The sequence below is a fragment of the Colias croceus genome, chromosome 15, assembly GCF_905220415.1.
Source record: "Colias croceus chromosome 15, ilColCroc2.1".
NCBI lineage: Eukaryota > Metazoa > Arthropoda > Insecta > Lepidoptera > Pieridae > Colias > Colias croceus.
Window position 1 is genome coordinate 10034007 of NC_059551.1, and position 19624 is coordinate 10053630.

Sequence of the window (19624 nt, forward strand, 5' to 3'; positions counted from 1 at the left end):
CAAAAATAATTTCCAAAAATACTTAAGTAAATAATATTTTTGCTAATGATGGCCGAATACAGACATTTAGGCCCTCTATACTATCGTGATTGCTTCTAGTCGCCCAACACTGCTTATCGTGAAAAGGCGATTTAGAAAACGCAGAATTGAAATTATGACCGTAAAACGGATAATTTTAATGAGTAACTTTATTTTCCTTGTCTTTATTTATCATTTATGTTATTAATGAACAGGCTGTTAGTGGTTCTTTTTCTTACTTCTTAAAAAAAATATATCTAAGATATTGAGAGCTACGTAGCATAGTTACAAAAAGTTTTTTCAAATTATTAAAGGATTTAGAAAATACTAAACTAGGGTATAGGAATAAAAAGCAATATCAAATTCCAAAGATTTTATTAAAAAATAAGTACAACAAAACATTTATGGTATTAAATTATTAAAATAGAATGCGTATGTTTAATACAATTTTATTATAAAATTCACTTTTGGTTGTCTTTTCGTAAGGAATAACTGCTAATTGAATTTAAGATGCAGGAAAAAATGAAAAAAAAATTGAATTATTGATATTAAAAATATATGCAACTTCCTATAACACAACATTTCGTATACTGACGAGTTTTTATAACTTATTATAAATATTAACATTAACAGTAAAATTAACGTTAACATTAAACATTAACTGAACGGATACAAGACAACAAAAAAGTAGCTCATAAGGACACTTAAACCGATTTCAGATAAAAATAAATATTATAAATAAATAAAATAACCATTATTTATTACATAAAAACAACAAAAAGTAATGTTAATATCACAAACAATATAAAGCCAAGTATCGACTATCGACGGTATTGCACCTCTTATGGCTGTAATGGACACGCGGCGTAATTCTAGAATATTCTAAATATTATGAGATTTTTCCAATAATTTGTTCCCATGTTTTGATTTTCTTTAGCGCGTCTCTTGCTGCCGACGCCATTAGACCTTCAGGAGATTGGCTCGGTTCAAAGCCGAGAATTAATGCGGATTCTGTTAAATAACTAACAATCTGTAAAAGAAACAAATAGTAAAAGGAGAGAAAATGTTTATTTTGACACACAAATATATTATATTAACAAAAAAAAATCACGTAAATATTATAACGAGTGGTTTTATGGCAATTGTTTATAAAGAAATTAATTATTATTTCGATGAAAGTAGTTGCAATTAAAATGGCGGAGAGACAATAGACAAGAACATCATACTTTGTATTGTAGTGCTGAAAGAATTAACTATGTTCCCCACTAAGACTAGTTTGTGGTAAGAAGATTATACCTAAGTATGTAACAAGATTACTGATTATTTTCTAGTTCATGCATGCTTACAGAGATATTTTTTTATTTCCTAGGCAACCTATTTAAATAAGACTAAAAAATCTGATCTGATCTGATTTTTTTAACATTTGAATAAAACAATAATACTTGTATAATAATAATTATATACTTTATTTGAAGTTGTGCTAGACTATGCGCTAATTTGGTTTATGATGACAATTTCGGCAAATCTCACCTCTTTTAACCGATTCCGAAGGTTTTCCTTGGAGATGGCCTTCTTCTCAAATTCCCTGGTGGTGAGCACCATTAGTGGCGCGTGCAGTTCGTACAGAGTGATACCTGAAGAAATTATATTTATATTTTATTTGTGATTTTTTCTTATTTTGTACGTGTTTCTACTGTTTTAATAGTTATATGGCAAAGTTAATGACGAAGAGAGATTTAAATTTTTAAAAAAAGTTCACAAAAATTCTATTTCATCAATAATTGAGTGAGTGGATTGAGTGAGTTAGGAGTGAGTGGGCGGAGTTACTGAGTGAGTGAGAATAGCTGTGAGCGAGTGATTGTGTGAGTGAGTGAGTGGAATGGTCGAGTGATTGACCGAGTGATTTAAATAACGCACTCATGAATTAATAAACGTAAGAACTAACAAACAAATAAATGGAAACTATGGAGTTTCATGCCGGTTCTTCTCCGTAGATACTGCTTTCCGGATCGGTGGTAAATGTTGAAAATATGTATTGACGTTTCAAAAGTGCTTCTTGAACTTTTGATAACTTTGATATTTATAATTTGATAACTTTTGATTTTCGTGCTTATAAGAAGTCTAATTGAATAAATAAATGTTTGAGTTTGAGTCTGAGAATGAAAGAGCTAGTGAACTAATGGGTGTTTGATTGAATGAATAATTCATGAACGAATAAATAAAAAACGAACAAATAAATCAACGAAACAACTGACCCCTAAGCCTCGAGTACCCAGGCTCGATGACATCGAACACCCGCATGAGGTCTCTGCAGATGTCGAGCTTGCGCTGCAGCAGGCGCTCGGGCAGCTCGTGGATCATGTAGCGCGCCAGCTTGCCGTACAGCTGGCTCAGTGAGTGTAACGCCGATAGACGCAGGTAGTGGTTCGAGTGCAGGGTCGAACGGTACTTGGTCAGGTACCGCTCGAAGCCCTCCACGTCGTTTGCGTCTATCTGTTCTAGTTCGTCTGTTAGTCTGAGGAGTTTAAAGGAATATTATACTGAAATAAAAGTTCGAAAGTAATGAAATACAAAGTAATTAAATGCATGAAATTTGGTATGGAGATATTTTGATACCCGAGAAAGGACATAGGCTACCTTTTATTGCGAAATATGTACCACGGGTGAAGCCGGGGCGGACCACTAGTATTAAATAATTGTAAGTGTAAAAGGGTACATAATAGTTGACATATATGTATAATTATTATAAAAATGATATTTATGTAGTAAGACATTGACATTCTATTGTTAATTTTTGCATGCCAATCAATTGGCGATTTGTGCTGAACAATGAATTATGTAACATCTGTAAATCTTCCACATTTCTTGCAAAATAAATCATTTCATTTCATTTCATTTCAAAGCTGTGGTAAATAATATTTCTATTTTTTTGTTTTTTTTGCTGCGATTTTAAGTCATTTAACCGAGCTTATTTAACCGAGTATGTAAAAAGACGTTAAGAGACTGATGTAAAAAGACATATTTACGCGTGCTTCCAACGATGATATTACCTCTTAAGCGTAGCCTGCACGGCATTAGCGCCCACCGTGTACGGGCAGGCGTCACAGCGCCAGTCGCTGGTGGGCTCGAGCGGCGCCACACTGAGCACGCGGCCGGCGCAGCGCGGGCAGCGCAGCGCGCTCGCCCGAGTGCCCAGCTCCGTCGGGTCGCGGCACCGCGCACACGCGCAGTCGAAGAACTTGCTGAGGCGGATGTGCTCCCGCCGTTTGAGTGTGCCCTGTGGATAAGATGGTTGCTTAACTTTTTTGTAGGAGTGTGAAATAACGTAATTTTTAAGGTAATGCTTTAGGATCCAAAAACATTTCAATGAAACTGTTTATTAAAAATTAACTGTTTGTTGGTAAGGTGTGTGAAAGAGTGAATGTGTGATGGTGTGAAGAGTGTATTATGGAAATTATTATACTATAGATCCGTTTTTGTAGATGTAGAGATGCGAAGGTGGTATGACGCGGGGGTATAAATGTGTAAAAGTATGAGAGTATAAATTTATAAAGAATAGAAAAAATTCGATCACGAGGCGGGACTCGAACCCGCATCCTTTCTCGCCATTCCGGGGCGGATGCCTGACCAACTCAGCCACTCGTGAAGTATGAGAGTGTAGGTGCAGTGCAGCATGTGCACCTGCAGCGTGTACGCGTAGCAGAGCGTGATGGTGTCGCCGGCGCGGTGCGGCAGCGCGGCGCGCACGGTGAGCGGGCGGGCGGGCGCGCGCTCCGCGTCCGTGTGCGTGGTGCTGGGCGTGCAGTCGTGCGCCAGCAGGCTCGCGCCGCCGTACAGCGCGCGCGCTACCGCCCCGCTGCCGCCCACCTCGAACGCGTTCACCTGCACCGACGACGGACGCTTTAACACTCATTAAATAGACATAAACAATGAACTGAACGTAAGATTCCTGAAGTAAAAAAGTTTCAACATGGGTGCAAAAAGAATGATATAACCGCTACAATCCAAAAGAAAAGATAACAAACAGATCATGTAGGTACGATAGAGAAATGGAACGGTTTGACTTCGATAAATTCTAATTTACCGAAAAATAACACGATCAATTGTAATAATGTTAATGTTTCAATTCTCATCAGGTAGCAATTTTTCGATAGTCAACAATTTCACGAGATAAATTACAATCTAACGGTTTTTATATGTTTGGGCTGAGAAAATATATTACTATTATTTGAGAGATCGAATTGTTGTATGTTTGTTGTTTTCTGTAACGTATGGCCTTTCAAAAAAATGTTTACGTGTCTACTCACTTCCAACACCCCACAAACGGTGTGGACCTCTTCATCATCGAACGTGAAGCCCCAACCCTTGAGCCGTTGCAGCACGGTCCTCTCGTTCATGGGGAAGATGTCCCCCCTCGCACGCCGCAGCTCGTTGTGAGCCTCCATCGACATTATCTCCTCCCATTTCTCGGGATCCGCGCTTTTTTGAAGTAGGCATCTGGAATTAGATGCCTTTTTTATTGAATGCTGATCGTTCATTCATTCAGCCGAGACCGATCATTCATTCGACACAAACCTAATAAATGTAGAAAGACATTTGCAAATGTTTTTCGCTGCAAGTGCGGAAACATTAGTACATTGAAAATATGTTTGCACGCAAGTTAGTGACAAGAGAAGTTGTCCAAAGTCCCAAGGTCACGTAAACTTTATAGTTTCCTGTAGTTAGGCCTGTGACCGCGAACCAGTCTACGTCGTCTATAATGAAGATTTTGGGAGTAATTAAAGATCAATTCAAAGATCAATTATTGAATTCACAGACACAAGAATTAGATATTTCAGTAAACACGGGATGGTTTAAAGAAGTATTAGGTACGATATTAATTAGTTACGTAAGTTCCGACGGCCGGCTACCAGGCACCAGCTAATTGGACTTACCGAGTTATATTTCTTTTAAAATATATAAGTACAATATTCATTACACGTGCCGCTGTCAGGTACTAATGACCTCGATCAATAACCTCGAGATTCACAGGATTCTCGGGTATTCATGATGATTTAATTAGTTTCCATGTAGGTAGTAATAGAATGCTTATAAGACTAGCTTTCTACTTGCGGGTTTGCTCCCGAATATAAAGAAAATTTCCATTGCAATGAGAAATTTTACCTTGGTAAAAAGTTGCCTATAGACTCCTAACTGTATCCAGAATCCAGATACAAAAATCATGAAATAAACTCACTCCGTTGCGTGAAAGAAAGACAAACACACTTTTGAATTTATAACATTACAAAGGATTTTTATATATTGGACATATTTATATATATTCTTATTCATAGGGAGACTCAGATAAATCTTTATAACATTTGTACCTGCCTCAATGGCATGAGAGCGTTATAGGAATCCTTAAGGTCCTCCATATTGTCGTAGCTCGGCGTTGCTTGCTTCAGCGCTTCGCACTCGTACGTGGAGTGGCCGGTGTACTTGCCCAGCCCGGGACACGTGCTGCAGCAGAGCGGCCAGGTACAACCGGCACATCTGGAAGATGGAAAATTCAATTGTTTCTTAAGAAAATATAGATGTAAAGGACAAATTATTAATTATGTAAATATAAAAGTAGCATTAGCACACTTAAACAGTAGAAGAAAAGTAAAAAAATGAACAGAGGGTGAATTATAAAATATTTTTTTGTAGCTATCTCGCTTTGCTTTACCATAATATATGGTATTAACGATTTGAAATAACCGTCATCAGCCAAACTTCTCATAATCTTGATATTTTCTACAACATTTTAAATCTATTTGATAATATCTCTACTAACTTGGACAAGTTCTTCTCATCCAGCTCCCGGTAGCAGCCAAGGCATATGATGTTGCAGCCGCTGCAGGGGCCCACGGCTAGTGCTGGAGCCTCTATGATCACCTCCCCGGCTTTTATGTCGCGGCTCGCTACTATGTACCTGTAAAATGGAAAATATATCTTAAAACATACACCTTGATAATTATATTTTTTGCAAACTAGATGATATTGGTCACAAAATAAATGGAGATTTGCAATAGATAGAGAACTTACTATCGATTTTTGGAGAGTCGATAAAAATAAAAATTTATTAAAAATCGTGACAATAAGTTCACAACCTCATATTTGGTGTTCCTAGCAAATAAGCAATCATCAATTTTGAGAAAGAAAACTTTTTTAGAATCGTTTCTACTTTATAGGTATGTACTTTCACATGCAAACAATGAGTATTGCTTTATACAACTACACATTTGCCTAAAGAAATTTGATCCAAAACTACAGGCTCATATTACTATTCAATATAGAATAATGTACTTATTTATCTTAAATGTAGCAATAAAATCAATACAATACAGAAATATGTGTTTTTCACGGTAGAGCTAAAGTAAATCTGTCTATCTGTCAATTGGTTTGTGCAAATAGTTTCCCCGAACTTAAACTCGTATAAATTATATGGGTAATATGTGTAACAATAATTGTGTAAATCTGTTCAAAGAATTTTAAAACTAGTATTTCTTGCTCTTACTCTACGAACGAATCTACGATACGTACTTATATTAGTTTAGATATTTTATCGGATTTAATTGGCAATTTATTCATAATTTTCTTTATTTCTAAGCAACTAAGACACCTTTTGTTACGTGGTTATCGCCATCCGAAAGAGCAGATAACAATTCTAAATTATATTGAAACTTAAAAACTTCTAAATTATATTTTATTCTCACCTTCCCATGACATCGGAGTGCTTGATTTCATAACAGAGTTTCTTCTCTTCTTTGGCATTCTCTTTCTCATTTCCTTCTTTCTCATTTTCAATGACTTCCTTAACTTTCACATCTTCTTTCACTTCTATTACGTTTTCCTTGTTACGAACTTCGTGTTTACCTCGTTTCTTTTGCTAGAACAAAATCGATTTATATATAAAAACATTTTTATCAAATCGGCTATTTGTCCTTCATCTCTCGCTTATTAAATTAAATTTATTTCCATGCACATTTAAATTTATAAAGTATACAAGTCATAAGCTTCTCCATAAATCAAATAAAAATCATCCATGAACATAAACAACTTCTGAAATAATTGTGATACACAAATTCAAGACAAACAAAACAGCAAGACGAATACAAACAACCAGAATCCAAAAAAATGTCACGTACACATATCAAACAGCGTAGCATTAAGAAAAATCGCGACAGATCTATGAATGACCGCTATGAACACCGAGCCGGGAGTTATGAATGGCTCCAGATCTGGTAGGCGGTGGTGTATTTCTGCTCCACTTGACTGCACGCGCCAAAACATAAAAATTCATTTCATAACCGTCTGTACCCGCGCCCGAGAACGTTATGGTCAAATGGATATTCGTAATTTCATTAAGTAGGAAGGCCGATAAGTGCGGCTCCTGAGGATTATCTGTAATCAAGGCTTAGGGCAGAGGCTTTGTCGCTATGCAGATTTCTTTTATTGAGTCTGATGTAGACGATTGGACGCCTCGTGTACCTATGAGTCGCTGAGGTATTATGATGAACTAAGCAGATTTATGTGTAGGAAAGTTATCGCAACAAGATGAAATAGAACTTAAGAATGATCCGCTTGAAATAATCCTTTTATGGAGTAATGTGAGAGGAGTTCAACATGCATTATATAAAAGTCCGTTTGTAACCAGTTACCACAAATAATACATTTTATATAAGTATCTACATATAGCATTTCATACGATCGGAAAAAACCGAATAATTAACTCCTAAAAATTCATTTGACTAAAATAATTAGTGCCCAAAAATCAATGATATATTTCCATAAAACATCACTAATCATAAAATATATTGAGCCATATCTCTGGGACGTGGAAATAAATCATGCAAGTTGGCGCTCGGCTGCCCACTCAATCATCGAAACCACTCATTTCACTCGACTGGAAAGAGGTTTATTAAAGCGATAAAGCTTTTAAATAACTTGAGAAATCTGGACCAATTGAAAATCTTGAAGATTAGTTAAATGCAATGCTGCTTTCTTAATTGTCTTCATAAGTGGCTGATTGCAAACACTACAATTATTATGGGCTGAGGTAGTTGGTAGATAGGTAATTTTTTATCTATAAACGATATAATACATTACTTTTTGATAGTAGGTACGCCCCACGGTGTCCGCTACAGCTGCAGCGGACCAAACTTTATTCACTTGGTGATAGCGTAGGTACTTTAATTCATATCCTCGTGAGAGATGAACTACATTTGACAGTATAACACAATTTTGCTCAGCTATAATCTATTAATATAAATAAAAAATCTTGGCACACATGTTTGTAATTGATGTTTTAAACTGCGTCGAAACAAAACTATTGTTCTAGCGTTCACTTCTTGGACCGCGTTCAATTTACTAATTTCTAAATTCTTCAAATACCTATTCCCTAACTATTTAAGTATGAATTTCATTCCGGGAGGATGTATTTAATTATTTATTGCATAATTTTATTTGGAAAGAGCAAAATTTGAGGATAAAATATGCTTAACTTTTAGGATTTTTGAACGCCTACTGCTCATTTCTCGGAATTCCACTTCAAACGATGATTCTATTGTAATCAACACTATTCCTGTCGGCAATTAATCAGCATTTAAAAAGTGCTTTGTGCGTAACTAGACGTTAATGGTTAAATCGTAAATTTTCTGAGCAATGTCTTTGAAAGTTGAAACCAGCGTCTTTAAACACGTTATGACGCTGTGTAGTTCTGTGATTTAGAAGTCATTACTTATATAGTAGTATATTAGTTTATACCATGCGTATAGCTTATGGCATCTTTTAAACTATTAGAAATTTTAACTAATTTAAATGCGGCTCTACTTGCGTAAAAACTAGGGTAGGTTTAACAAATGGTATTAAGACATAAGTGATATAACAATCGGTAATCACATAATTTATTTCTAACTAGCTGTGCTCTGCGGTTTCCCCCGCATTGCTCCGCTCCTGTTGGTCATAGCGTGATGATATATAGCCATAGAGATCCTTTAGTTTCTGTGATCTGTGTATATAGCCTATAGCCTTCCTCGATAAAAAGGCTATCTAACACCGAAATAATTTTTCAAATTGGACCAGTAGTTCCTGAGATTAGCGCGTTCAAACAAACAAACTCTTCAGCTTTATAATATTAGTATAGATTTAAGTTTAACTGGTCCACCCTAATTCTTTATGACTCCAATATACTCATCTGACCCAGCTAACCTTTACAAAACAGAGCTGTAAACTAGTATAATTTTATTTCAACTGTTAAGCAGTATTTATGATCGAACGTAAACTATAATTCTCCGACGAATAAAAATACTTAAATGTTAATGGCGTAAGTGACAGCATGTTTAGACAATTTGTATTCTGTGCTTTTGCTATTAACCGCTTCTTCTCTCCACTTACAATTGCCTAATTTATAGCTAACTGAGAACATATGAGTTTAATTGCTCCGATGACACACATATTCCTTACCGAAGTTGATTTATTGACACGCTGATTTTTCTCCGCGATTTAACCATAAATAGATAGGTACTTACTGGGATTCTCCGCGTGACTAATATAATATATTCGAAAGTTTGTAATGTACCTACTGAACTTTTGATGAAACGTTTGCTTTTTCATCTTAAATGGAGGACAGGATACTTGAAATTATTTTTTAAATGATTTTACTGGAATCTTGATTATAAATAAAGCAACAACAGCTCTAGGATTACTTCAATTTCAAAACTAATAACGCTTTCACTAGTCTATATACAATATACACCTATGTACCTAATTCAAATACCTACTGTCTAAAGAAATATCAAAGTTCTTAGTCACAACATATTATGTATTATAAGCAAATTAAATGTTCTACAATAGCTTTTCCCAACACATCCTAACACTGAATAAAGGGCGGATCATCCAATAGTTAGCACGAGGCGCCTAACGTTATTTCTAATATGTAAACTTGTAATGTTTGAAAATAGAATTAACTTTTTTTCCGCTTCATCAGAGCGTCTATTGTCATGTGCCAATAACAAGCTGTTAACACGTTTCGCACGTGAGCCTGAGGCCTTGGGGCTGAAAATATTTGCACTATGTGGGTCAGAGGCGATTGGGAATTGACAATGATTTTTAATGTATCTTAAATCGGGAAAGTTTATGTTTGTACCATGGGAACTTTGAAAGATCTTTTCAATAGATTACAAGATGACGGTAGTCGACAATAGTATGGAATTACTATTCACGCAATTCATAAAATTATAAACGTTGCAGGAACACTCTGAGAATTGCTAAAACTTCTTCTTCGCTGATTGAATTTAGTTGAATACGTAATATCTATGCTTAATAAAAACTTCTTTCAGTCCTTCGTTACCAGGAGTTTGTTTCAGGTTGTACCACAGTTGATGGTTTAATTAACAAGTATCTATGATATTACCTAACATGGTCTACATCACATGACATTATAAAATTATTAAGTTTAGTCATTTTAACATGAAACGTTAAATTATAGCCTTGATTATAGCCAAAGAGGAGACATAATCTGAAATCCTTTGTCACAAGATAAATTACACGAAATTAGGTATTTTCGTTAACTGGCAGAGACGCAGAAAGTTTGGACTGAGTTTATAGATTTTATCTTTATGTTACTTCGTTTCATTCTCAGATTTCATTGATGAAATGCTTGCCAACTGGAAATAGACCGGCTTGCTGTCTTCCCAAGGGCTTTGTGAACATATGACTACACTGATTGATTTACAATCGAGAAATACAATGTTGTATCAATGTTTGTAACTACCTACTGGAATGGTAAATCGACTGTTTGATTCACTGATTGTTTTGTTTTTAATTTCTGTTTGTTTCTATGTATAGGTACTATTTTAAATCTTTTTAATTGAAAGCAAGGTTCAAAATTAAATGTTCAGTAATAACAATGAAACAACCAAGCCAGTTACCAAACAAGCTAGTTAGTTATAATATAAACTAGTTTACCGCCCGCGGCTTCGCCCGCTTTGTCTAAAACCTAATAAAATATATATGTACACCTTCCTCTTGAATCGCTCTATCTATTAAAAAAACCGCATCAAAATCCATTGCGTAGTTTAAAAGATTTAAGCATACAAAGGGACATAGGGACAGAAAAGGCGACTTTGTTTTATAATATGTAATGATAATGAGAACAAAAGATAAAAAAGATAAGATGACATGATATTAATTATTATGACGATTTGCGTCAGTATTGTATAACCTAATCTAAAAATACACTTTTAAAGAATTTGCGTAACACGAAATTATAACTGACTTGATTATTCACCCATCTCATAATTTAACATAACCAAAGGGCGTATAACAAACGACCAAGCCATTTGGAACCGCCAGAACTGTAGCATGTAGTACACATAGCACGCAATGGATGTTGGCAAGGCAACATTGTCAAGTACAATATATCAAGATGCCAATCGTAGCTTCCATATCTTGGAGTTTGCCCCCAATTGTTCTTCGACAATCACTGGATGATTGGAGCTGCCAATGGTGCCAGTGAAATGTCGAACGTTTGGTGGCGCCAATTTCATCATGATTTAGGGCGTTAATGGATTAAGGAAACTGAATATACCTAGAATTCGCTTCTAGGAACAGCAGTATATTATGAATATAGCTGGCAAATAAATAGAACTGCGATTGATTTTCAGAAAAAATTGCCGCAAGTCAATTGCTTGCCATTCGGATAGGAGCGCTCGTACTATTTTACTCTAGCGCAGAGTAAACGAAGATTTCATGGAAATAGTTACCTAACCATTTTGGCAAATAAATGTTAATGTTTATATAGTCTATACCCTATAGTCTATATATATAGTCTATATGCATACTAACCTTCTTCTTATGTGACTTCTTATTCATGGTGCACGATTGAAAATCTGTAAGAAGAGAATAATAAAGTTATGTAGGGTGGTGGAACTAAAGTATTTTTCTTTAAAATAACAAGAAAGATCTACTTATAAAAGCGTAATTAATTTCTTTTTATATCTAAGATGAATAGAATTCGTTTACAAACTTTAATTATAGATGTGAATTATGTTCAACGGGTGGATGCTGTTGGAAAATTACATATTTCTCATTAAAATTTCTGGCAAGTATTTTCGCGTTCGTGTCGCATTATTATAAAGGCCTTGCGCAAGAACCTAATTTTCTGTTTCCAGTGTTCGCAGCTGAGCATTTATGATCTCGTAAACAGCACGTACGTAACTAAATATTTTATCAATGTCCGCATACACGGTTCAGTATAAAACAGTGCTTTGATCAACGCTTTTATGGCTCTCGTAAAACTAATTACTAATATGAAAGTTTGATGTAATTGTTAAGAACGTTTTATTTAAAAACGTAATGCGTTTGAACTTTTCAAATATTATTACCCACCATATCTTCGATCCTACCAATGGGTAGTAAGGCAATCACGCCTCATGATCGACTTCTTTCTAATGATTTATTTTAAAACAACTCTACAAGCCAACTCGAGTGAAAATTTTTGTATTTTCATGAAAAAGATACCTACCGATGTAGAATTGTTTTTTATTGGAAATCATGTGTGTTTTCATATTATGCTGATCTTTTAAAATGCGATTTATAAATTACATAAAAGTGTTTTACTTATTTTAATTAACCTAACTTCTTATTTCACACTCAACGCTATCAAACGAATCTCGAAATATTTTCTCTTACAAACAGGAAATGTTCATTACTTATAACTGAATGATCACGTATTTTTAGAAATTTGATTTAACTGAATCATGACTTCAGAAATATCAAAATTGTAACATGTAGTAAATCACGAGTTTTATAATATGTACGCTGTTCGTCAAATATTTTTCATACACCCACTCAGATATGGCTCATATTTCTAAATTATAGCCTCTAGTTATTAGTTGATTGGAATATATTGAAATTTACATTAAGTTTCTTTAGTATACCTATTTAGAATACCTAAGTAGAATACTATATCATTTTAATGTCCCTAATATTTATCGGGGGATTATCGGGGGATTTATCCATAACATTCAAGTTTATTAGCAAAAGAAAATAAAATAAAATAAATTTGGATGTCAAGATTTCCAAGCCCAATGCTTTCCGTCGGCTGTCTCTACAAATAAGCTCAGTCAGTATTTTTTGCTAATAAGTAACTGATCTATATACTACTATCTAATACCTACTTAATCTATGTACCTACTACTCCTACTGCTATTCGTGCTATTTTAGTTTTTTATATAATTAAATGCTTAATTACACAGACATCGACACGTTTTAGTTAGTGATTGTACAGATCTGAAGCAATTCATTTTAGGAACTGTCCTTTCAGGGGAAAGTCTGCAATAGGGACCAAATAGACCGAGCAGCTTGGCGCGCAATATTCTACCCGAGACTTCTCGTTCTATGGCTCCACAAACAAATAATTCTGAAATAATATAATATGTCAATCTTGATATATAGACTTATGGTAGAATAAACCTACTCAAATCCGACGAACTATGCAAATGCAATATTGTATGTTATTTAGAACCCATTATTACTCGATAAGCCCCCGATCATCATCGTGCATTGCGATCCCGGCTTTGCTCGGATAATTTAAATCAAAATCCACGTTGAATGTTTGCCAATGTATATATAAGAAGATTTGTTCCGAAGTTAAAGCCATTTGGCCGAGAAAACATAACAAATACTGTGTTGCTACACGCTCGTGTTTCATGTTAAAAGTTCTGTTATTGTTTCGATTGTGAAGTCCTTCAGCATTCCACTAGGTACTGTTTTGGATGAATTTCATAATTACCTAGCTCTGTGCTTACAGCGACATTCCTAGTAATTATATTTTATTTAGATAATACTTTAACTGCTTAGTTACATATTATAATTTAAAGATTTTCGTAACCACGCTAAAATTGATCGAACACACTAACTACCAAACTTTCAAACTCAAACATGTATTTATTCAATTAGACTTCTTCTAGAAGCGCTTTTGATCGTCATAACATAGTTCTACCATTTACTTTTAAAAGCAGTTTCTACGGAGAAGAAGAACAATTTTCAAATGTCTCCAAAGATACGAGATCTAAATCCACTGCTCCCAACAGGAAAACATTTTTTGATAATGTGTTATGTTTATAATCTGAGAATGATGTAACCCAAATGGTGTCCCAGTTAAAAACGTCACACGTCGCGGTTAATTAAAATTCGTATCGCCTCATTTATTATTTTAGAAAAAAAAAGCTAAATTAAAAATACTTATACCAGTTCTATTTCTATGCTAATTCATAGATATTGAGTGGTAAGCTCGGATTATTTACGATGCTTTCTGTTTACTAGACTACTTAGACTATTTTTATTTTTATAATTAATATGAATCTAGTTTTAGAAATAAAAAGATTACAGTAAACATTTCCATACAGGTAGCTAATAGAAATTTATCATGATCCTAATTGAAACCAAAAAAAGAGATGGTTCGATAAAGCTCCTAAAATCTTAATTAAATCTCGTTGTAATTGAGTATGAGTATTATATTGGAATTTAGATTTAAATAATATAGGTATTATGTCCTCTTAATCATTAAAATGCCCTGCTTAAATGGATCTCAAATCAATTAATTTTAATGAGTTCGTTCTTTGAAGAAGTTTCTTCACAACATACCTATTCTACCTATGTCCCATACCAACATTCAGACATCCCTTAAATTTTTCTAATTAATGTTCTACACTAATACTATACGTTACGCCCTGGCGTTGCTCATAAATCCCATGGCATGCGTCTTCGGAACGTTGTTGGCAGTGCATTTGTTACTCTGCGTCAGAATGTCTTAGCAGTAAGCCCTATAGCCTATTTGGATACCTAGGTATATTTAGAAGACGCATCTTTGATCTCAGTATTAAAGGGACTGTTTTACAATGACCAAGAAAATAAAGAAAAAATAATCATTGTGATTGAAGAAAGGAGTAAGGGATAATAAACTAAATTTCGATAGAGTACCTACTGCAACCTCGTGGTTAAATTGTTTCGATTTTGGCGTTAAAAACGTTATTGATGCTCCTGATGAATATGATGTTCTATTAATAAATAAATTATTATTATTATTATATAAATATGAACGTAATGGGTAACATAAAATACTTATGAGTTATATTATAGTAACTCTTGATTGAATTGTATGTAGGTACTTATTAGCTGGAGCTTTATTCTTTGCATTTACAATATAATGCAATTACAACAGAACGTTGGACCTTTGGAAGGAATAAGTAATTTTACCTGAAATACTCCTTTCCAGCTATTTAGGTCAACCTATTCCTAAAATGATATAAGTATTCAGATTTTAAAAATCATACTAATTAATCACAATTAAATTGAATTCGTAAACCACATGTTACGTGCGTCTAGTACTAGACAATACACCGACAATGGTATATAATTAGAGCTGTCTGAAAACACGTGTAGTGCGTAGAGACAGACGGATAGACATAAATCGTGTACTATGCAACGCTTGGCACCGCAGCCGCTGCATTTTGATCGTTTGATAGGCAACTACTGTACTGACTGAACGAAAATCTTTTCAATTGTTGAGAAATGGGGTTATTGGCACTATTGCATGTTCGATGATTTAATTATACATCGCTTGTCTTTTCAGTCTAGGTCAAATTCAGATAAATTATATTTTTAGGATGAGTTTATTTTCTATAAATTTGTGCTCTTCCTTGTTGATCTCTAGGTAGATATTTATTGAAAAGGATTCTTTCACTGGCCAAGTGCGGATTGGCAAATATTGTCAAACGTTTCGGTTGTCTTATAGCTCATTTTCCACCAATCTTACATCGATTGCAGTAATGGTGCTGTCGATGGTATGATAATTAATGATAGAGCAATTTAAAATTTTAGTAAAATTTTTATTTTATTCTGCTCATCAAGGCACATCCATCCGCATTCTTCCTTCGCATCGCAGGCATCCTTGTTTTCGCACTTTTAATGAAATTTTAGACTGTAATCTATCACTTTTCTGTAGTATAAATTATATATATATATATACATAGGTATCAGAAATAAAAGCAGGCAAGATTGTATTCAATTTCATGTATTTTGGGGAATTAGTTAGAAACTTATTTTAAGTAGGTACCTATATGAAACTATTTCCGTGTTCTGAACAATAATAATTAGGCAAGAACTCAAAAATAAAACATATTCGTTAACCGCTAGGCCAAAACTTGCTATTCAATCAACAATTTTTTTTTAAAGAGAATTTTTTATCTTTTCATATCAAAAGAACCATAAATAACAAAATGACTTGTTTGTTGACTGTACATTTAATCTCTCCATATCGCCTGTCTTATAACTTATTGGAGTTATGTTTACATGAAAGCTATTAATGCTTGTAAATTTTTGTGTGGGCGAAAAAATTGTTACAATTATTTATTAAATGTATAGGGATATTATTATCAGTCACTGATTTTCTGTATAACAGCCATTTATTTTCTGTCCTGTGTGATTTGGCGCTGTTTTGCATTATTATTAATCATGTACCTACACACTCTACACACATAAATTAGATTAATATCTGAAAGGTACTATTATAGGTATAATGAATTTATTGTTACATGTTAAAATCACACTTTTGATGGTATAGGTAATAATTAATAATTAACGTTAATAATAATATAAACTAAGTAAGTACCTTATGTTTTCTTCTTTTATGTGCAGAAGCTTTTAAAATGTGTGATTTAATCATGATTTAATCTTCGAATAATTAATAAGTACCTACTTAAGTACTTACATATTCATAATTTTATCTTTTAATTTATGAATAATATTTTTGTTTTAAATTATAATGAATGATAAAAAAGTTACTCACATAACTATCACTAATTACTAATAAATACACTTTATTTCACGAATAAACTTTTTAATTTATTAATATAAACGCACTTTTAACTGGACATTAATAATTAAAAAAATATACGGACACGCGTCATTAATGGCGGGAAAATTAAACGAAGGCGCGCGTGCTCGTTTCCCGCGCTAACGTTAACTGCCGCGTTTGGCTTGACACAATAAAATTAAGCATCCAAAATGCTAACCAACTCATGAGTTCGGGTGAATTTCGTAATATCCATACAGATCCCGATTTGCGGGACATTTCTTGGAGTTAATTTGGCACCAGCTGCAGCGGTATGCCAAATGGTTTTAATGGCATGAGACTTTGTTTATTTCTCTCATTTCGCAATGATGCCAACAATACATTTGTTTTCTCTCAATCTAATAGTATACAGCAAGTACTGGTCTTAAACTATCATTGTCTCTGTATTCTGTAATAATAATCACATTCATAGCTTCTATTTTATTTGCTTATGTTAGAACTTACCTAATGTAAAATGTAAATCGGAAACCGTAGCTGAATAAAAATACGAAAAGTTCTGTTTCCGGGATCTCTTTCAGTCTCGATTAGGTCTTTTAATGAAAACTTTTAGGGAAACGTAGGTAGTTAGGTACTTTAAAACATAGTTTTAATTATTTTACACAATAATCGTTTTGCTTATAAATAAATCGCGGACAGAGCGCTATGACGTGCGTTAAAATTGAGGTACCTAGGTACTTACGCGATTGTAATTACGTATTTTTAAAATATAATCATGAACGTAGGTAACAGTTTCCAAGAAACGTTAAAGGATGAATCTTTTGTATATTTACATGAAGGTACTTAATAATGCTGAGTAACATAATGGACGCGGCGAAATAGCGTTTACGTAAATAGGTACTGTAATAATAGGTTGATTCTCGGTAATTCTGATTTAATAAAAATACTTTTCGAAGATTGAATTACAAATAATATTGAGGAAACTTAACTCTAATATGAAAACTATAGATTTCTACTGTTTGTATAGGGATAATAAACATAAAAATTTAATTTAACGAATACTCCCAATAGATACTCATTAATTTAACTACCTATAAAAAATTGCACTATCATTATTTAGTAGTTATTTCATATTATTTCTAATAAGATGGATTTTTAAATAAAACTGTAGTTAATTAGTATTTAGCTTCAGTTTAAAGAAGGTAGTAGATAGTAAATATATAATTTACTTACCTACTTACATAAATGATAAGCTAAAACTTCATAAATAAACGATGAGATGGAATATACGTGATCCATGAAAAGAAAAGTTTACTTAGGTACATACAGCTGATTTGAAAAAAATGTGTGTCAGTACATACACGCCAAATCTTCGCTGTTAACGAGATAAGTGGTGCATTGATAAGATTCTTTGGCATTGGAAAGATAATTGCATCGATAAAAATGAATATTAAAAAAAATCGAGAACAGATCCAAATTAGCGAATACCTAATCCAAATTAGGTACTTAGGTAATGTGTTTCTTAATTTAAATAATTTTAAACGTATACCTAATATTACCTAATCCTAACTACTTAGGTAGTTACTAATATTATAAATGCGAAAGTTTGTGAGGATGTGTGTGTGTGTGTGACTACTGAACCGATAACAATGAAATTTAGCACACATATAGAGGGTAACTTGGATTAACACATAGGTTTCATCCCGGAAATCCCAAGGGAACGGGAACTATCCGGGTTTTTCTTTCAAAACGCGGGCGAAGCCGCGGGCGGAAAGCTAGTATCATTATTATAATACTTACTTATCAAAAATAAAAAATAATCTTTACAATAAAATTTAAAATTTCTTAAAATGCTTCGAAATATTTCCTGTAACGTTGAGAATGGAATTTGTATATTTATCCGAGACCCAGTTGTCTTATAATAATATCTCATCGATGTGTTAGCGCAGGAAGAATAATAAACAAAGGAGGGTCATTAAAATGGCTATTTTGGCCCGTCCTCAGCGCGACTAACTAGATACCTACCGTGAATGTACGGCTTTAAGTTATAAGAAATAGCGGGAATATTGTGATTTTCCATTTTTTTGACGTAGCGCGTAGGTATTTTTGACGGCATTGTACGGCAGTGAAGGAATGTCCATAGTTCACCACGCGGTCGCGGTTTCAAGCCGTCGCGTCGGTCTCAACTTGGTCTCAACCTTATGATCTAAATTCTAAGGTCTCAACTGCTTGAAGCGGTCCGTGTAAGGCCGCCCTAAGCCTTTTGAAATATCGCATAGTGGAAAGAATTAACAGCAATCTACTTTCTACAGTTTATTCCATTTCGCAATTTTTATTGAGAAAATGTGGAACGGAGCAAATTGAATTTTCTAATATAATAGTCAATCTATTGAGGGTAGATAATAATACTTCAAATTCTTATGTTATTTTTACCTTATAACATAAACGAAAAATGAAATCGTCGAAAGTTTATAAGTTTTTTTTTCAATAAAAAGTCATTTTTAACAACGCTCTTTATTTTTTTGAATATTATTATTTTTTACTAAAACTAGAAAACGCGTGAGCATATCATTTGCACCAACCCGCTCGTCTGGCACGACAATGAGATCAATGCATCTTATGTATTTATAAAAAAACGAACTGTGATTCTGTATCGGATTTTTGTACAGATTAAGCTACTTTAATGACGCTCATAGAAACAGTTAAACGTGTATGTGTCCACTAAATTAC

The 19624-nt window shown here is 33.9% G+C and overlaps 1 protein-coding gene across 1 annotated transcript; it reads right to left on the reverse strand.

Moving 5' to 3' along the window:
- Window positions 1–390: 390 nt before the first annotated feature.
- Window positions 391–11969, reverse strand: LOC123698161 (SET domain-containing protein SmydA-8). The gene is made up of 10 exons (XM_045644759.1): window positions 11887–11969; window positions 6756–6928; window positions 5834–5971; window positions 5389–5550; window positions 4326–4515; window positions 3700–3900; window positions 3069–3295; window positions 2274–2533; window positions 1549–1652; window positions 391–1048 (listed from the first exon to the last, which is right to left on the reverse strand). The coding sequence occupies exons 1-10, from the start codon at window positions 11911–11913 to the stop codon at window positions 908–910; spliced, it is 1623 nt and encodes a 540-aa protein (XP_045500715.1). The 5' UTR covers window positions 11914–11969; the 3' UTR covers window positions 391–907.
- Window positions 11970–19624: the final 7655 nt, after the last annotated feature.

What these genes read in the sequence shown, in the direction of transcription:
- LOC123698161 (XM_045644759.1), bottom strand. Translation starts at nt 11,913, where the DNA reads ATGAATAAGAAGTCACATAAGAAGAAG. An exon ending in GATGAGAAGAACTTGTCCAA is followed by an intron (nt 5,551 to 5,833) that starts GTTAGTAGAGAT and finishes TCCATCTTCCAG; the next exon opens with ATGTGCCGGTTGTACCTGGC. An exon ending in GTGCAGGCTACGCTTAAGAG is followed by an intron (nt 2,534 to 3,068) that starts GTAATATCATCG and finishes TAAACTCCTCAG; the next exon opens with ACTAACAGACGAACTAGAAC.